Source organism: Sciurus vulgaris, assembly GCF_902686455.1.
Source record: "Sciurus vulgaris genome assembly, chromosome: 5".
Lineage (NCBI taxonomy): Eukaryota > Metazoa > Chordata > Mammalia > Rodentia > Sciuridae > Sciurus > Sciurus vulgaris.
In genome coordinates this window covers 46,594,084-46,613,877 of record NC_136465.1, presented here as the reverse complement: position 1 = coordinate 46,613,877, position 19,794 = coordinate 46,594,084, and the positions used below count along the sequence as shown (strand labels likewise).

General features: G+C 34.1%; 1 protein-coding gene across 1 annotated transcript in view; it reads right to left on the bottom strand.

The window, feature by feature from the left end:
• The window catches only part of SGCZ (sarcoglycan zeta), a gene marked incomplete at its 3' end in the record, with an annotated part of 1,109,249 nt that overhangs the window by 48,825 nt on the left and 1,040,630 nt on the right, over positions 1 to 19,794 (bottom strand). The window contains exon 5 of the mRNA XM_079142768.1: positions 6,070 to 6,192. Within this exon, the coding sequence (XP_078998894.1) occupies positions 6,070 to 6,192 (123 nt within the window). The remainder of the gene's footprint in view (positions 1 to 6,069; positions 6,193 to 19,794) is intronic.

Sequence of the window (19,794 nt, the reverse complement as noted above, 5' to 3'; positions counted from 1 at the left end):
CCAAATTTGTACTAGGATAGGCCTAAGTTGTTTTCATAAAGCTTTCTTTTTTCTTTCCCCAAACCCTATAAGTTAGGTACTTTGTATAATACTGCTTTAATAGCAGGAAAAGAAAAAAAAAAAAAAAAAAAACAGGCCTAAAGTGATTCAAACATTTGAAATTTGGACAGAGTGGTAGGCAGAATAATGAAGTGACCCTCAGCTCAAAAATATTCTAACCTAAATCCTGGACCCTGTGAATATATTATGTTACAAGGAGGAAAGGCCTGTGCAGATGTTATTATGGTTACTAATCAATAGGTCTTACAATATAGGGAGGTTTTTTTTTTTTTTTTTTTTTTTTTTTTTTTATAACTTAGGTATCCAGACAATGTAATATGACCAGTAATCATATCTTTTAAAAGAAGAGAGCTTTTTCCAGCTGTTGGCACAAAACGAAATAAGAGAGATGCAGCAGAAGGGGAAGTGGAGAAACGTGAATATTGAGAAGGATTCAGTGGACTGTCTCAGCAGGCAGAATACTTGGAGAAATACATGCAGAAGGCTGGGGTTGTGCTCGCCTAGGAGGAACTAGGTCTGATTGTATGAGGAACTAGGTCTGATCCTCAGCACCACGTAAAAGTAAATAAATAGAGTGGTATTGAGTCCATCTACAACCATGTATATATATGGATATAAAGATCTGTTGTATGTGATTTGCCTTAAATAAAAAGAAAGAAAGAAATACAGACTCTAGGACCAATACCAGACCTGGCTGACAGTCAGCAAGAGAGCAAACTGCAGGAATCTAGTAGACCCACTCCTATTAGTAATGTAGTTTTAAGCATCATAGTGATATGTAAAAAATCAGACTACCCATTTATACACAGCAGGATTAATTCCATCTCCAAGAGATTTTATAGCTCTAAGATCTGTAGCCTTATAGTTACAGATCAAATGGGAGAGTTTAAAAGCACTAAACACAGAAATGACTTTTTTACTGTTTTGGTAAATAAGCTATCTTCTTTCACAGCTTCTTCGCATTTGTCATTTCTATTATATTTTCAAGAACTTTTGCTTTAATAAAACAAAATAAGAAACATTTAAATGAGAGTTTGTTAGCGTCAAATTAATCATGAAGAGGAATGTAGGTAAGGCGCTCAGAGGAAAGAGCTTATTTTGTGACAATAGCTTATTTTGTGCAGTAGATCATCATTTATGCATTTCAAAATCAGGAGTTGATTTCTACCCAGTGATTTTGGGGCTAAGTGGGATAGTAGTAATATTTAGAGTCTCTGAAATGTTGGGCTTTAGTAAGTTTAAGAAGCGACAAAAAAATTCAGTTTGGTGATTGACCCAAGTCTATCAACTTGAGATGCTTTACCAGAGAAAATGAAGTGATTTCAGGACAGTGTTCTCGGAGCCTGATATAATTGTATTTCTTCAGGAGCTCCTTGAACCAAAACCAAAACCAAAACAACAACAACAAAAAATCAGCCCCATTCTGTTGCTTGCACACGGCCGTGTTCCTGGCTTTTGGACAGCTGGAAGGAACATCAAATCTACCTAATAGAAAGGTTGATTCCAAAGCTGACATCAGTACAGCATGCTAATTTAATAGCTAAGAACAAGGAAGTGGAAGACCAACTAATAAAACAAACCAGAAAATATTGATTCTGACCCCAAAGCATAGTGTTTAATTTAAAGGACAGCTCTTCAGAAAATCCTTTCTTCTGTTGTCAAACAAGCATTGGAACCTGTCTATCTTTCTAATCATTCAATTAGAAAGAAGACCAAAAAAAGTGAAACTCTTGACTTCCAAACAAACACTAGGGCACTGGGTGCACACAGGGCTGGGTTTCTCTATTCTCTCAGGCTGCTAGTTTTAATCGCTACTGTCTAGAAAGAAGAGATACCCCATTTCCTCTGACATTTTGCTACTTTTCCCCTTTTTCTCTTAGGCAAACTAGAAGTCAAAGTCCAACTAGTAGCTTTTAATTTAACATGAAGGGATTCTAAAGGGCTAAAGTCTTTCACCTCAAAGTCAAGTGACTTAGAGTTGTGCTTTGTTTTAGCTAAGGTCGTATGCTACTTGGAATACAAATGAAAGTGCAAATTACAGTTGACTGATTCTGCCTGAAAGCACTAAATTTAAGACTATTCTGTATATAAAGGTTTATGTCTTTTTTTGTTTGTTTGTTTACTAGGTCTCAAAAGACAAATGCATTCAGTAATATCATTGGCCCATTTCAGGGACTTCAAAATAAAATATACAAATATATAAGGTGAAGAGCCAAACTTCTCTATACTCAGTGACGTAGTGAGGGCATGTTAAGGGCAAATAAATATATTTAAATCAATTCAAGCAAATTATTACTGAGTGGAGCAAGTAATGTCAAGGGTAACAAAATTTCAAAAACTGAGCAGATGAATATTCATCATGACTATGGGGTGTGATGGCGGTGGTGTTCAGGTAAGAACTGGGAATTTTACTTCTGTCCACCTGCAGGGGTATTTGAATGCATTAGGCAAATTCTAGCTTCTTTCGAGGTAGGGTAAATGCAAATAGGTTGAACTGCACCAGCGCTATGAATAATTTCAGTCATAAATAATTTTGCCTTAGATGTATAGATATACCCATTGTCTAAATAAATTCATCTACTTCCGTCACCCTGAAACAAAAGTCCATTTACCTAATGCCATTGTTCATAAAGTGTAAAGCCAGAGGGGATAAGGGATCCATTTTAATTGTAATTCCTATGGATATTGCTTAAATAGGAAACTTTCATGCCACAAATTTACTATTCTAGAATAAGCCTCATACAGATCTCTTGTCACATATAACTTTGAAGTCTTGTCAGCACAGCTACCTAATTTATATGAAGCACCCTGGAGTCAGTGTATCTTTGTAGTGTTATTTGTCAAATGACTCAAGCACTGCTTTAAAGTGTATGTGAGCCTGCTAATCAATCCCTGTGCCCTTACAGAGCATGCTATGCTATGCACAATTTTCTCCTCTATGCATGCGAAATTCTAAATTATATTTGCCTTTGATATCTTTATTTTCCTTTATGTCAGAAGTATTGCAGGCAGGAATAAAGTCACTATATTATTAATATGTGGTATTCTCATAAAAGAAAGATGGGATTCAGCAGGCATTTGGGTGTTCATGTGTTTATTTGTGTCTCTGTATCTGTGGGTATACAGGCTCTTTGAAAACAGAAATGTGATTGGAGTTTGGAAGGACTACTAATGTATACTCATTTAGAATTTGTTTAGTAAGCACATGGAACTCTTGTATCATCAGATTAAATTTCAGGACCCTTTGTGGAGGTGCTCTTACTGTCCTTGGTCAGTCTTTTTTTCTCTCTCTCTCTTCTTTCCTTTTCTTTCTTTCTTATTTTGTAGCAGGAACTGAACCCAGAGGTGCTTAAACTCTGAGCTACATCCCCAGTCCTTTTTATTATTTATTTTGAGACAGGGCTTTGCTGAGTTGCTCAGGGCCTTATCAAGTTGCTGAGGCTGGCTTTGAACCTGCGATCCCTAAACTGTTGGGATTACAGGCTCGTACTACTGTGCCCAGCAGTCCTTGGTGTTTCTGTGTTTTATACTTCAACTCCTTCCGAAACATCCTCCTTGACTCCTGCAAACATGACCCCAGATTATATTATTTTATTATTAGGATCTTCTGAAATAAGATGGTACAGACCTCTGTTGTGAAATTGATTTAGGTGCCTGAGATCCTTGGAAGCTATAGAACAGATGAAGAGGATTATGACGAATACACACAAGGCTATGTGTGTGTGTTTGACAGAGAAAGAAATGGAAAACTGGAGCCAGAGTGATACACTTTTTCATTCATATTATCAATTTCCACACATACATCACACCCCACACTTACCCCACACATTCACACACACACAGCCGGAGAAGGGGAAGAGCAAGAGTAAGAGGGAACTGATGATTGCCTTACGACAGGAAAACCTAAGTGTTTCAGGGACCATGTTCTCCCTGGACTTTGTGCAGTTAACAGTACATTGCATCCAGAAAAAAAGGAAAACAAGTGAATATCTAACTTGCTCAAAGAAAAAATTAAAGAGCCCAAAAAATGATCTAATTTGTAATTTTATCAAGACAGCGTTTTACTTAGAACTGTTATGAGACAAGTCAAAGTAATACAAAAATCAGAGGAAGTTAAAATTCCATGAGATCATAAAGGTTATCAGGAATTCTAGAACCTTCCATCACTTATGAATGCAAAATGCCTAATTAGAATACCTGAATATGGATGAAAGGAGTTTTAGATAAGTGTGTAAAATCCTCAAATCTGTCTCAGGATTGCGTAGGCACTACCAAGACCCAAACATTGGTAAATGTTGAAATCACATTTGGCCAACCGCCCTGAGGATGGGTCTATACTGGGGCTCCGGACCTGTTCACCAACCAGCAACTCAGTGTTAGTTTTGCTGGTCCATAAAGCTGGCATCCTTTCTGAATTATCTGCACTCCATGCCAACCAAAATCCTCATGCAGTTTTGGGTCCCAGTTCCCCCAACTCAGTACTTAAGAAGGGTAATGTGTATCCTAACCTGCCAAAGAGTCCTAAAATATCCAGGGTGATCACGCCAATAAGCAGTCATAGGGACCACTCCAATACCCACCTAGCAGTGCAGGCTCCAGTCCCTCAGTAGGACATGTTCACAAGAGAAGAAATTCATGTGGGATGCTACTGGCAAGAGTATGTGGGGCATATGACCCAGCTCAGGGGATGCTCAGGGAGGATTTCCAGTCATCATTGTTGCATTTCATCACTATCTAAACATATATCTTAAAATCAACACAATCTTCATGTTTGTAAAATTAATCATATTAATAATATTATATTTGTTAATGAAAATAAAGAGCTAACATACTGCTCTTATTTAGTAACAACAGTTTAAAGACACACACATGTGCAGGAACACACCCATGTGCAATTTGAACATCAGGGTTATTATAATTTCAATCATTTAGAAGAAGTAAAATTAGAGGAATGGGAAGAAGGCAGGATTAAGTCCAGAGAGCATGAGAGCAGAGCCTATTCTTCAATTCTCATGCTAACTGTTTGTACTTGGTCCATGGGACTCAGCTTGACCTAAAAAAGTAAGGCAGATATGCCATGAAATCTGACGTAGTTTGGGAAACACTAAGCCAAATTTTTTTCTTTTCCTTTTTTTATTTTTTTTTTAAATGTAGATCTCTTTGGTTATTTTTAAAAGATTTTAAAATATTGTATCAAAATACTATTTGTGGGGTTGGGATTGTGGCTCAGTAGTAGAGTGCTTGTGAGACCCTGGGTTCCATCCTCAGTACAACATAAAAATAAAGGTACTGTGTCCACCTACAACTAAAAAAATATATATATATATATATATATATTTTTTTTTTTTTTTTTTAAATACTATCTGTGTCATGGTTGCTGATGAAATAATTCGGAAGAGATTGTGCTCAAAATTGTCTTGATCAAATTCTTCTCCCTTTCAAATTCCACTTCTGTTTTTTGTTTGTTTAAATTTCAGCTGGTGGTTGACTATTGTAACCCCAATATTATAATAATGACTTAATTACCTCTAAATAATGTATGTATAACACTATTTCCTCATTTACATAATGTTGAGGCTAATTATGAACCTCACAGAACAAAAATTTATTCATATTATAACCTTTTCCCCCTATATAATTATAAGGCTGGTATTTCCCTTACACATATATTTTACTTTAAATAATAATACCTCCAAGTTTGATCTGTCCACCTTTGATCACCTTTGCTCAGTATCTACACCCCATCTTCTCATACCATTCACATCCATTTTCCTCCGTCTATCTGGCAGTTGCCAGCTTTATTTTTTATGTCTAATTAAGGCTGCTAAAATTAACTTTCTCTTCTCCAGCCACATGCCTTCCACTTAAAGACTATTTGAAAATCAAATGCTGTGATATGGTGATGTTAGGTGATCATTTTAGGCATGGGAATCATACATATTACCCAGTAGCTCTTCATGCAGTTGCATATTCTTTAAATAAGTTACAATGTTCCAAAACCTTCAGTACCTGTAACTTTCAGCTTTTCAGCCCCAATGGTAATCTCATCTTCATCTGCAGAAAACAGCACCCTGCCATCTTCACTTGCTCTCACTTCAAATCTTTTACACTGAGCTTCCACAGCATCAGCTCCTATAGTCAGAGGAAAAGTTCAAAAATGAAACTGACATGCAGGAAACCATTAACATGCAATTTTATAGAAAAAGAAAGAGATGCAAATAACATTTTGCTTATTGGTTTGGGCTGTATGTTTACATCTGAATTAGTATTTTTAGATTGTTACTCTTTATTAGAGTTTGTCTAATTTAGGAGAATAGTGCTGGGCTAGGTTGATTGGGGATACATAGGACCTCCTATTGCTTGACATTGTCTTAATAAGGTCTGTGAGTTTAGCCAGTTAAAGACATTCTATCCACAAAGAGAGACAATATCTGCTTCCTTTTGTCTTGCAGGCTGAAGGCTTGGCTTTATCCCTGACGCCTCCTGGATGCTCCAAGAATGTGTGGGAAACAAATGCCTCTCCTGTCTTCTCTCTGCAATGCAGACAATAATACCCACATTGCTAGGTCACAGGATGCTGCTCAGGCATCATTAAATTGTGAATTTTGAGCCATTTTTCATTTCATAGATTTTACTGTTGATTTTTCCCTACCCTTTAATATTATTAAATTTGAATCCATTTTATAGTCAAACTTACAGTTGCTTTATTTCTCCTAGTGTATCTTCTAATCAATAATTTTCTTCATTTATTGAAATATGGTATGGTATTAAGTATGTGTAATTACAAAATGAAATTAGAATTCTATTTCCAAATTATTGGTCAGTTTTCCCAATCAATCTACTCAGAAACCACAAAGCCAAGCTCCTGTAATTGGGAAATGTAATAATTACTTTCAAAATTATGAGGAATAGAGCAAGAAGATCTAAATGGGCCTTAAAGATGAACACTGATTGAGCAAGAAGAAATCTGAAACACTGAACAGGATTAAGTAATTGACATTTCCACAACATCAGCTTCTTTTTTTTTTTTTTTTTTTGGCATATCACATTTGGCATATGGATCTTTATCTTTCCTTCTGCTAAGATTTTTTAGTATTTCTTCTCTGTCTGTATCAGAGGTTGACTTGACTGACATAACCAAGTCCAGGCAAGGGACAGTCACACCACACTGAGGGCAAACTTCTTTTCACTCATCTTTATACACTACCCTGACGTAGTATATATACATCTCCAAGAACGAGAAACACAAGATCATTTTTGTCTTTCAAAGCATCCTAAAACTTAGAATTGTGCCTGACTTTAAGTGGACATAAGAAATGAATGTCAGTAGTCAAATAAACACTTAAGTCAAACTCTCCCTTTCTTCAGTCTCCAGCCCAGCTGAGTATTAACCCTATTGCAGCCCATGGAAGTAGGAAATTATACCTCCCTACTTTCCCAATTCCTGAGGAGCATGAAACAAGAGGAAAAACTTAATTCAGAATCTTGAGAATGGGTCAGACAATTTCTCTGAAACAAAGATGTATGTTTTTCTTATATTCTGATATCATTATGGGAAAATTTTAAAAGCTTCAAGTGGGGCTATGTGAAATAAGATAGAACTCGTGTTCTCCTTGTGGGCTGTCAAGTTCTAAAGAACATGAATCGTAATGTTAAAATCTCTCTCTCTCTCTCTTTTCAAACAAAAACCTTTCCTTATACAGTTTCATGACAATGTTGAGGAAACCATTCAAGGCCTTTTGTCTTTGGTCATAGTCATTGCATTTGAATTTCTTTGTATGTGTGTGTGTGTTGGTGTGTGTGTGCTGAGAATTGAAATCAGGCCCTCACACATGCTAGGCAAGTACTCTACCACTGAAATACATCCCCAGCCTGTGATTTTGTGATTATTATTTCAAAAGTTTATATATACACATACATATATATATATATATGTAAATATGTTTTTTGCACTAGGGAATTGAACCCAGGAAAGCTATACCACTGATTTGCAACACCAGTCCTTTTTATTTTTTAATTTTTATTTGAGACAGGGTCTGGCTAAGTTTCTGAGGATGATCTAGAACTTAAGATGGCCTAGATGGCCTAGAATTTCTGCCTCAGTCTCCTGAGTGACTGATAATACAGGTGTGCACCAATGCATCCAGAAAACTCTTATTATTTGGGTGTTTTCTTTGAATCCTAGTATAACTTTCCTATATTGGGCTTCTAGTCTTTGAACCACAGTAATCCAACTGGCTGATGTTCAAAAGATATGCACGAGGACAATGTGTTGATGGATGTGAACTCTTGCCGGTTTTCAAGTCTCCGTTTAAAATCTACTTTAAGCACTCAGGCATACATTAAACCTCAACTTCATGAAAGATACTAAAGATGTTTTACAAATAAAATTTTAACATTGACACTACATTTCTTCCTTCAAATACACTCAACTTCTGAGTTTAATTGATTCACAAAATATATTACTCACCTTAATGTCATAGAAGTGCATTAGATCACTTAATATACTGGTAGTGTGTGTTATATGTGTGTGAGTCACACATATATACACACAGAGAGATAGACATTACATATGTACACACTTATTAGCAGGGCTTTTCTTGGGGTAATGCTTAATGTCTTTATATAGAAGATAAGTTATTAACATAAAATGCTAGATTATGTGTCACATAAACTATTAAAAATAAACTATTAGAAATATAAGTAGAGTGGTACCTGGACATGGCAAAGTGAGTTGAGGTTTTCATTCATTAAATTTAAATGAGCAAAGGCAAATAAGCAAACTGGAAAATATTTATGCACCCAGAATAGATGAGATGCATCTAAGCCATCAATTAATGCATATGAAATCATCCAATTGAGAAATGGATATAAAAATTAATACTTTAGATTATACTTTATTCATTATATTAGCATAATTACAGAAGGCAGAGTTGTAAGCAATTATCAATGCATTGATGGTAAATAAATATTTTAAATTAGAAAATCATTGTGATATTGCATTTACATACAGTGCTTTTCCGTTCTGCAGAAGGAAAACACTAAAATATGTACTTGAGTATAGTCAATTGTGAATATTTATGCTTAAAATTAATATGTTAGACTTTAAGAAACTGAAATTATTATATTCTAACATGCTTTGGGTTATCTATTTTTATGTTCATAATATCACATTCTCTGGGCTGTTATTGCAAGATTCAGTTGTTCTGAGGAGCAGTAATGCACAGTAAAATCTTAACCAATGATGCTTCTGATGTAACAGAAAAGACGTGTGCTTGGCTGACTCTGGGTAAGGAGCTATGATTTCTTAGCCAGTGGATCATGGGAGAGAGCATTATTCAAGCAGTACTGTATTTTCTCAATCATCTTAAAAATTAACTTGCTAACTAAAGTAACAAGATTAAATGCTTTCTTAGAAAACTCTCCAAGGAGCTTAATATCAACCACTTCAAAAACAGGAAGAGAAGTCAGTATTAGAATTTGGATGGAGAATTCGCAGGCAAATGAGAGAAAAAATGAAAGCAAAATAGTTTCCCTGAAAGTATTGATATATTAAATGCATATCCAAATACTTTTAGTTCTTTTAATGTTCTGCATGCTTTGTTTAAAAAAAAAAAAGAACAATCACAAAGCTCAAATCTTGTTTGCTTAGAAATGTCTCCTTTGTCCTTTTAGAATGTAATGTTGGTTGACAAGTAGAAAGGCTCCAATAACTTAATTACTGTCTTTGCATTTTTTACATTGTTAGTCAAATACTTGAGGTAGAATTTTTTCTTCAGTGAATATACCTAAAGGGCTAAAGCAATATGTTTCCTCTAGGTGATTATCTTTAGTACTGATTCAAAGAAATCAGAGCAAAGATCACAATGAATTTGCTTGCTTGTCCAAGTATCATAGGGTGGGTTCTTTCTTCCATTATCACTTTGTGCTTTAATTTTATATGTATGTCAATATGTCCAAGGTCTTAAGAGTATTAAAAGATTAGAAATTCCCAGAGGAAAATAAGAATAAAATTCAAAATTCTGTGTTCAGAAATTTCTGATTTAGAATTACCCTGATGGGCCCAAAAATAAATAAATAGATAAGTACACAAACAAAATAAACACTTGACATGAATTTAAATGTAAATATACATTTTAATTAATTAAATACTTAATTAATTTTTTGGCACCAGGGATTGAACATAAGGGCACTTAAACACTGAGCCACATTCCCAGTCCTAAAAATTTATTTATTATTTATGTTTACATTTTGAGACATGGTTTCACTAGGTTGCTTACAGCCTCACTAAGATTCTGAGGCTGACTTTGAACCTACAATCTCTTGCCTCAGCCTTCTGAGTCACTGGGTTACAGAAGTGAGTTATCAAACTTGGCTTTTATTTTGTTTTATACTGTATGTATTATTAAAAATGCACACTGGTAGGTGCCCTTTGCACATCTTGGGGGCGGGGTCGTGCAAAGGGCATTTGCAATCCTCAGATGATCCTCCAGGGATAAGCCAGCCCCTCCTCTCTACAGTGACAGTCTTCCCTTTTGAAATGGAGAAGCCATTCCTCTTCCAATAACTCAGGCAAGCTCTATGTTTTCTCAAGTTCAAGACATGTTGCGTTCATCCTCCTACCTCTCTTCCTGCTGCTCCCCTGCCAACCACAGTGTCTGCAGCAGGCCTTGTACAAAGAGATTCTTCAGTAGAATCTGGTGTAAACTGAAGAATTCCACTGTTCTTTACCATTTGTACATGTTTACAATATCATTCCCTCACCCATATCCCTACTATCACATACTCTTGCTCTCCATCTTCTTTTTAAAAATTACAAAAACATTATACATAGAAAATTATGTAAATATGTTTATCCAATATCTAGAGAAAGAAATGGCTATTGTTACTACAAGGTTGAGATACTCAGTGCTGCCTTTCCTTAATCATGTGTTCCTCCAGTCTTAGGGGATTCCAAAGGGGTCAACAGTAACGTGACAGTGACATGAGTTTTGACCACTTCCCATTTTGCAACTTTACTATTTATTCTTTGTTGCAAGGCACATACACGAACACTTTCACACATAATTTTTTTTTTTTTTTTATATTACTCCTGTTTTTACCCCCAGTACAGAGGATCAAGCCCAGGGCCACCCATGCAAGGCACTCACTTCATCACTGAGCTACAAATACAAAGCCCCAGCCTTTGTATTTTTCAGGGACTAGGTTTATTCACACTGCATTAGGTCTGTGAGATTCATCTATATTAACATATATAGCTCTGGTCTAATTCTAGCATGTGGCTACTTGACTGTTAGTGATCCACTTTTTCATTGATAATCATTTAACTTGTTTGTAGGACTTCAGAATCAGCAACAATGATGCTATAAATATTTTGCACAAGTCTTTTCCATACTTAGGCAAGAGTTTTCTTTTTTTTTTTTTTCTGGGGGTGGGGCAGTGGTCAAGAGTTTTCTAGGGCTTATACTTAGGTGTGGAACTGCTGCAGAGTTATGTACCTGTACTTCAAGTTTACTGGATAATAACATATTGATTTCCAAACTTGTCATATGGATTTATGTTCCTTACAAGAGAGTATGAGCATTCCAATAACTTTGCACCATTATAAACCTTATACTATCAGACTATAATTTTTAACAATTTGATGTGCAAAATGTATGCTCATATTGTTGCAATTTACAAGTATTCTCTGATTACTATTGGGGCTAATATTATTTTTATTTATTAGCATTTTGTTTTTCTCTAAAATGCCTGCTTGTGTCTTTTCTCATATTCTACCTGATTTTGTATTTGTTGGTAAGTCTTTACACATAAAAATGATCTGATTCCTTTTCAGATATATTTGTTGGGAATAGCTTAGTTCTATTTGTGAATTCCTTTATATCATCTTGGTTTGTAAATTTTTGGTGGATAAAAATGTTATGGTTTGGTTATGAGGTGTCCCCTAAAAGCTCCTATGCAAGAATATCTAGAGGTAAATGATAGATTATGAGACCTGTTACCTAATCGGTTCATCCTAGTTCAAACGGACTGGGTGGCAACTGTAGGTGGGTGGGGCGTGGCTGGAAGAGGGGGGTCACAGGGGGTGTGGCAAGGAAGGATTCCTCTTCTATGAAGCCCCTTACCCTTTCTCTCTCTGCTTCCTGGCTGTGAAGAACGGAGCATCTCTCCTCCACCAGGAACTTTTGCCCAGAGCAATGGAGTCAGCCCACCATGGACTGAGTCTCTGAAACTGTGACCCAAAACAAATTCTTTCTTATCTAAGTTGTTCTTGTCAAATTATTTTGTTACAGTGAGAGAAAGCTAACCCAAAAACTTTCCAGTTTTATTTTTTTATGATTAAACTCAGGACCTCATATATGATAGGCAAGCACTTTCCTAGCTGAATCTCCAGTCTTTAAAAATCTTTCTTTTTAATGTAGTAACATTCATCAAGTTTTTCATTGTAGATTTTTTCCTGGTATCTTTTCTTAATGAAATTCTGACATACACAGAGATTATAAAATTATTTTCCTCTTTTCTGAAAGCTTTACACAGTTTTGAACTTGCTATTGATTCTTTCTATTAACTATTTTCCATGAAATATATTTTTGGATATTTTAGCTTGCGTATCAATACAAGAAAAATCAAAGTACAGCAATTAGAAAGGGCAGTTTTTTTCACACAGAAAATACAAGAAAATCTACAATGAAAGGGCTCTTCTTTTGTTACATAGAAAATACAATGATATACAAAAATCATTAAAATTAATAATTTGTCTGGACTTGATATTTATTTTTGTAGAAAAATTTTAAATTGCTCACACCATGTCATTAGTGTTCTATTTCTTTTTAAGTCATATTTTTCCCTTCCCCCCTACCCCTCCCGCCCCTCTTTTCCCTCTATACAGTCCTTCCTTCCTCCATTCTTACCATCCTCCTTATCCCTAACCCTAAACCTAACCCTAACCCTAATGCTAACCCCTCCTACCCACCATTATATTTTTAAGATAATATTTTCCTAGAAAAATGTTCATTTGAAATAATTTTCAAATTTCTTGTCATAAAGTATTTTTGTAAAACATTTTATTGGGATAAAATGTATATATCTTATGCATATAAGTTGGTAATATTTGACAAATAAATACACCTGTGTGACCTGTTTATGTTTCCTCCGGTTGCCATAAGAAAGTACCCCAGACAGTGCTAACTTTCTTCCAGCACAGTATTTCACCATATAATCACCATCACTGAATAATCCATGCACCCTCATTTTTCAATACAAAAATTGGTTTACAGCTTTCCATTGCTTAATCATTGCATGGTATAATGCTGTTCTTCATGCTGCTTAAAAGACAAACGGAGCAGCATTGTATTCACCACTGGCTTATGGATGCACATTTGTCTTCTTACGCACTGTGACCAGTGAACCTGAGATTCTCAGAACACTCACATTGTCACTCTATCTCCAAAAGCTGACTTGGGTGGTTGGTTAAACACACTGTAGTATTAATGGTAAATGCATCTTAAGTAAGTGTGGCCAAATAAGGAAACCAATGATAGGACAGCAGAATCTTCAGACACAGAAGACTGAATTGTCTAAGTCCATACTTCTCAACGATGCAGTAAATTTTCTCAAGTGTAATATTTTGATGATAAATCATAAATCAATAATCATTAGCAATTACTGTGTCAATATTTTCTTTTTCCCAGACCTGAAAAAGTGTTAAACTATCATGAAGAAATGACGTGAGTTGTTTTGGACTATTCAATTTTAATATAAATTTATGACTATTCCATGCATCCTAACCTTGCACAGTTTAGTAATAAGTGATTTTTAAATATTACCAGCACAAATTTCTTTAGAGAAAAATAAAACCTTCATATAATGAACTCATCCCAGTTTTTTGTAAAAATATTTGGCATAATCTGCAACCAGTATGTGGTGAAATATGGTAGTTTTTTCATAGGTACCCCTGGGGCTGAGTTCATCTTTCTCTAGCAATAGTGCAGTTCTGAAAAGGGTTTTATCCTCTTTGATCAAAGTAATTAGAAAATGTGGATCAGATACTCTCCAGAGTTTTGCTTTAAGTTGTGGAAAAGAATCACAGTCTTCAGATGACAGGCACTGAGCATGATATAGACATGAAACTTTAAAAGTTAGCTTCACTCCCTTGAGAAGGGACTGAGCCAATTAGTGACAAGAAAGGGCCAGAAGAGAAGGAACCTCAGGGAAAGGCAACCTTGAGGAAACCGTTTTCACACCTGGATTCACCAGACAACCCAGTCCAGACTGAGCCCATGCAATTACTTGAACCAGTGAATTCCCATTCCCATCTTCTTGACTTTTTCATAAATTTTGAATTTTTAAAGTTGCAATTGTTTTACTCTTTCTCTCTTTTGTTTTGGAGGTTTTATGAATGATTCTTTTGTCTTTCTCATGCTCATCTTTGTTAAATAAAATTTCTAAAAATTTTCCACCTTCAACAATCATTCCATGTCACTACCCCCACCAAAAAATGCATTAGTGTTCAAATACAATCAAGTACAAAATCTGGCATTTACTGAAATTATGCTGTGGAAAGAGGTACTAAATATTCAGAAGCAAATTATTTCATAGCTTTTATATTAGGCAAACTAAATTTCTATACAGACCATTTTAATCCTGGCCTCAATGGCAAAAACATAGTTACTTTTTCTAGTGTTTTAATAGTATTTTATGGTTCTTTTAGAGTACTTTGAGTCCTAGAATAATTATAACCATGATAATAATGATCATGATTATAATGCCCATATGAGTGAATGACCAGTCATTTTATAAATTACTGTGGTATTTTTCCTTGGGTTTTGACTGTATGAATTTTGAGAGGATAAGGTAAAAACCAGTCTCAGATATTGGCTATGTTTTCTAAAGGAAGGAATTCAGACATTCTTGACCTTTTATCTTGTTTATGGGAACCAATTGAACAACATGTATGCAAAATATTCTGGTTTTTATGTATTAGAAAAACATAAAATTACAGCATTACAAAACTCTCCATAGCACAAAGTCAGTCAGTGAGTTATTATTCAGTAAACATTTTTTATACTTTATCATTATCCATGTTGGTTCATTAGCCTTTCAAAAAAAGCAAAAAATAGAAGCAAAAAGTGGCATGTCTCATGCAGAATAAATACTATCAGATCAGAGTATAAGAACAGAATCAATGGATATTTAACTAATGAAAGGAACTGGCTTACAATCACAATTTGGTCAGTGCTTTTGTGAAAGTAAAAGAAGAAAATACTTCCTAGTTTCTTCTAGTAACATCTTATTCCCTCATGTCTTTTCATATACATTGACAATATCTATAATGGCACTGTATAATCCATGGAAGTTGGATGACCTGAAGATGGGAGATTCAACTACTTTTCTTAATAATGTCAAATCAAAACATTTTTCATCGAAGCCTATTCATTTTATTTTGTTTCATAAGGAAGAACTACTGTCCACTTATTTTTTTTTTTTTTGCCTCTTTCTCATTTATCAGCTTGTCCTAGACTTCTACCATATTTTGACCCATCCATAAAGGTAGTTTTACATAAGTTCTTCATTTTTTTTTCTTTACTGATATGACTTTTCTGATGTTTTCTTTCATATTAGCATCTTAAGGATATGTATCCATTTTGCACTTCAAACATTATCATAAAAAGTTTGATATTCACTAATTTATTTAATGCATATTTACCAAAATAATATGCAATATAGTTTTGCAGTTGTGATAGTATGGTTTGCAGATATATTCAACTAATAGTACAATCTCATTGTAACCACTAAGTATATGCTCCTTTCCTAATTCAAAATCATTTTCTCTACTTTTTTAAAACATTTAATTTTGATAATTGATCACATAAATATCATAGCGAAACTCATTTTAACAGTGCATGTATTTACTTTCTCTAATATAAAACAACTTATAAAGAAAGCATCCCTGATAGAGAATTGTATTCTCGAAAATATTACCAAAGACTTGTTCTATTTTCTACAAAATTCCTAGTATATTTATACTACTATTTATACTTTTTAGTAAGGATACTTGAGGTGTGTTTATTAGCATTTAGTTTTCACATAAAAAATTATATGTTGTCTTTTGATAATAGTAAGCAATAGCCTCTGAAATTCATTTAGTGTGAAAATGTTTTTAGTGCTTAATTAAGTGAATTAAATTTTATAAAGAATAAACTTCAAAGTATGCAGTTCACAAAATCATAATAAAGTGGGATAATGTCATACAAATCATAATACAATGTGATATTCTTACACAAATGCACACTATTACTGATTTATGATAGCTAATGCATATTCTTTTGATCATGTGGAATTCTTGGAATTGTTTGCTTTGACAGCATTGTTATTATTATTATTACCAGGAATAGAACCCAAGGGCACTTAACTATTAAGCCACATTCCCAGCCCCTTTTTTATTTTGTATTTTGAGACAGGGTCTTCCTAAGTTGCTTAGGGCCTTGCTAAGTTGCTGAGGACAGCTTTAAACTTGCAATCCTCCTGCCTCAGCTGCCTGAGCCGCTGGGATTAAAGGTGTGAGCTACTGCCTCTGACTGAAAAGTATTATTTATGATGTCCAAAGAAGCATCAAATGTACTTTGGTTTATACAAAAATGTTGAGATAGGGTATTTGAATTAAACTCTTATATTAGAAAAGATGATCTCATCTATGATGCAATAAAACAATCTCCCAAATATGAATGACTTAGGGTGGCAAGGGTTTGGTTTTGTTCATACTATTTTCCAGCAGGGCCAGTAGAAATGTTTTTGTCACTGTGTCAGACTCTCATGATGAAGGCTGTGTCTTTACACTTTCTTTTTAGATTGCAGCAACAAGGGAAAGTGATATGGACAACTGATGACAGATTACATCATGTGTATTGTAGAACTTTTCACCTTCATGCAACTGATCCTTAAATAACTAACTTTAACTGGCAAAACTCATATATTTAGAAATTAAGAAATTCACTTTAAAATAGGTAATGGGCCAAATTTCTAAATAAAAGTCATAATTGGGAAGTGTCTCAAATTGAAGACTAATCATAATATTACTATGAAAACTACTCAATCAGTACTCACAGGGAAATTTACAACTTCAAATGTCTATATTAAACATGAAAAACAGCTAAGAATTAATAGTCAAATATCTAGGTTGAGAAGCTAGGAAACAACATCAGCAAAAGAGAAAATACATAAATTCTCAAAATGCAGATAAAAAATTAATGTAAGAGCAGATATTAATGAAATAAAACATTGCATTATAATATATTAGCTCAGTGGTGCTAGAAAAACAGAAAATCTCAGCCAGGCATGGTGCCCAGAGTCTCGGAAGGCTGAGGCAGGAGGATCAAAAGTCCAAAGTCAGCCTCAGTAAAAGTCAGGCACTAAGCAACTCAGTGAGACCCTGTTACTAAATAAAATATAAAATAGGATTGGGGAGGTGGCTCAGTGGTTGAGTGCCCCTAAGTTCAATCCCAGGTAACCCTCACCAAAAAAAGAAAAAAGGAAAATCTCACAAATAATAATTAATGTTAATGAAATAGGAATATTACTAGAGGCACTGTAGATGTTAAAATGATACAAATATTTTGTATAACTTTACATCAATAAATTGAAAATTTAGTTGACAAGGATAAATGCCTATAAAATATTACTTACCAAACTGACTTAGAAAGAAATATAAAATCTATTATCTCCTTTAACATTACAGAAATTACATAGGTGATTAAAGATCTTTACATGTATACAGGCATGCACGTGCACCCACACATCATGAATTCTGGGATTTGTTACATCGGAAAGAGATAATTTAAACATTATATATAACTCTTACTAAGAATAGAATAATAGGAAATATTCTCCAACTCATCTTCCAATGCCAGAATAATTGTGAATTAAAACTCCAACAGAGATAGAACATAAAATGAAGATTGTAGGATAATTTTACTACAATAATAGAAACATAAAATCAAAAAGCTTAAAAAATTAGCATACTATCTCTACTCCAGGAATATGTGTGTATTATATTTTAAAATCAGAAGTGCATAGTTCAAAATAGAAAAAGGAGGATTATTCCATCAGAGGCATAAAAATTGTTTGACAAAGTTCAGCAACATTCATAAGAAAAACATTTACCAACTTTTCCATCCTTAATTTGATAAAGGAAACTACGTAAACATATTAAACGCCTGAAACTTAAAAGCAAAATGTTTAAAGCTTTATGATCTAAAGAAGAAGAAAAGACCACTTATTGTTGACAGTTATACTGAGCATTTTTCTAGGGGGTCCCAACCAGAGGAATAAAATTAGAAAAGGGTTATAAAATATTTGGATACATTATTAGAATTGGAAATAAAGAAATATAAGTAGATTATTCACAGATGGCATGAATCAAAATGTAGAAAATACAAAAGATCGACAAAGAAACTCAGAAATAAGAAATGCATGAATCCAGGTTTCTGAATGTAAGGCCAATATGTAAATATCAACTTTATTTTAGAAAATTAAAGGTAAACAAGTTGCACAATGGAATTAGAGCTAAAACTGTCGTAACTTTCATATAATATGAATATATTCTAAGAATCACAAAGAATCTACACATAAATCATTCAAATGATAAAAATTTTAAGAAAGTACTGAATATTCAAGAATGATCATTGGTTCTAAGATTTAAATTGAATGTAGTTTTTTATAGAAAAAGATCTATGGATTTTTCTGTGATACTACATCTAGAAGATAAACTACTCCTCTCAATTGCACTTTTATAATCCCATGTAATATAAAATATAACATATAATACTCTCTTGACTTTCATATATATCAAGGTGGTATTTAAGACATGTTTCTTCAGTCTTATATAATACAAAATATGAATTATCAGTCAATCAAAATATATTTAATAAGTGCCCATGATAATGAGATATTAAGTACCATATGTGAAAATAAGGTCTCTGTACCTAACAATATTATAGTATATTGTAATTACTAAACATTTATACAATGCTGATAAACTAAACTTATATAGTTTGATTGTGTTAATCAATGCTATTTCCTCATGAGAGGTATCATAATAAATCTATTAATTCTCATGAGTACAGTTTTAAAAAGAAGGTGGAAGGTTTCTAAACTAAAAATAGATAGTTTACTAGGAATAGAAAACATTTTGTACACCAAAACTTTAGAAAAAAAATTTAAAACACCAATTCAAATTCTCAGAAAATTGTTCTAAGTGCATGTAGCACATTAAGAAATGTTTATTTTAAAAAAACTTATTTTAAAACTCAGTAGAAGCAGAGAGAGTCTGTACTATTTGATCCATGAACCACTTCATTCTTATCCAGTTCTATATAATGGGAATTCTATTCTGTAGGAGCAGACAAGAACACAGGGTTCCCTCTCTATCCAGCTCTCTTGCAGGGCTGTGATATTTTTTAGAAGGGGAGGGAGTCAGCATTTGTCACTCTGCCACCCAACTACTTGTTGCAAAGGATAAGTTCTCTGTAAGTGCAATAAGCAGAAGTAGGGTTTGTGTGTCGGGGGAGGGTTCCTTTATTTTCATTTCATTCCCACTACTAAGATGGAAACTTTACCTTGACCGTGGTGCATTGAGAATATAGGATGTACAATGATCCTCCCCTTGGGAGTCTTTCACAGGATGGAATCCATTCCAGGGCAGCTAGTCAAAGAGACTAGTGACAACATCAAACCCCT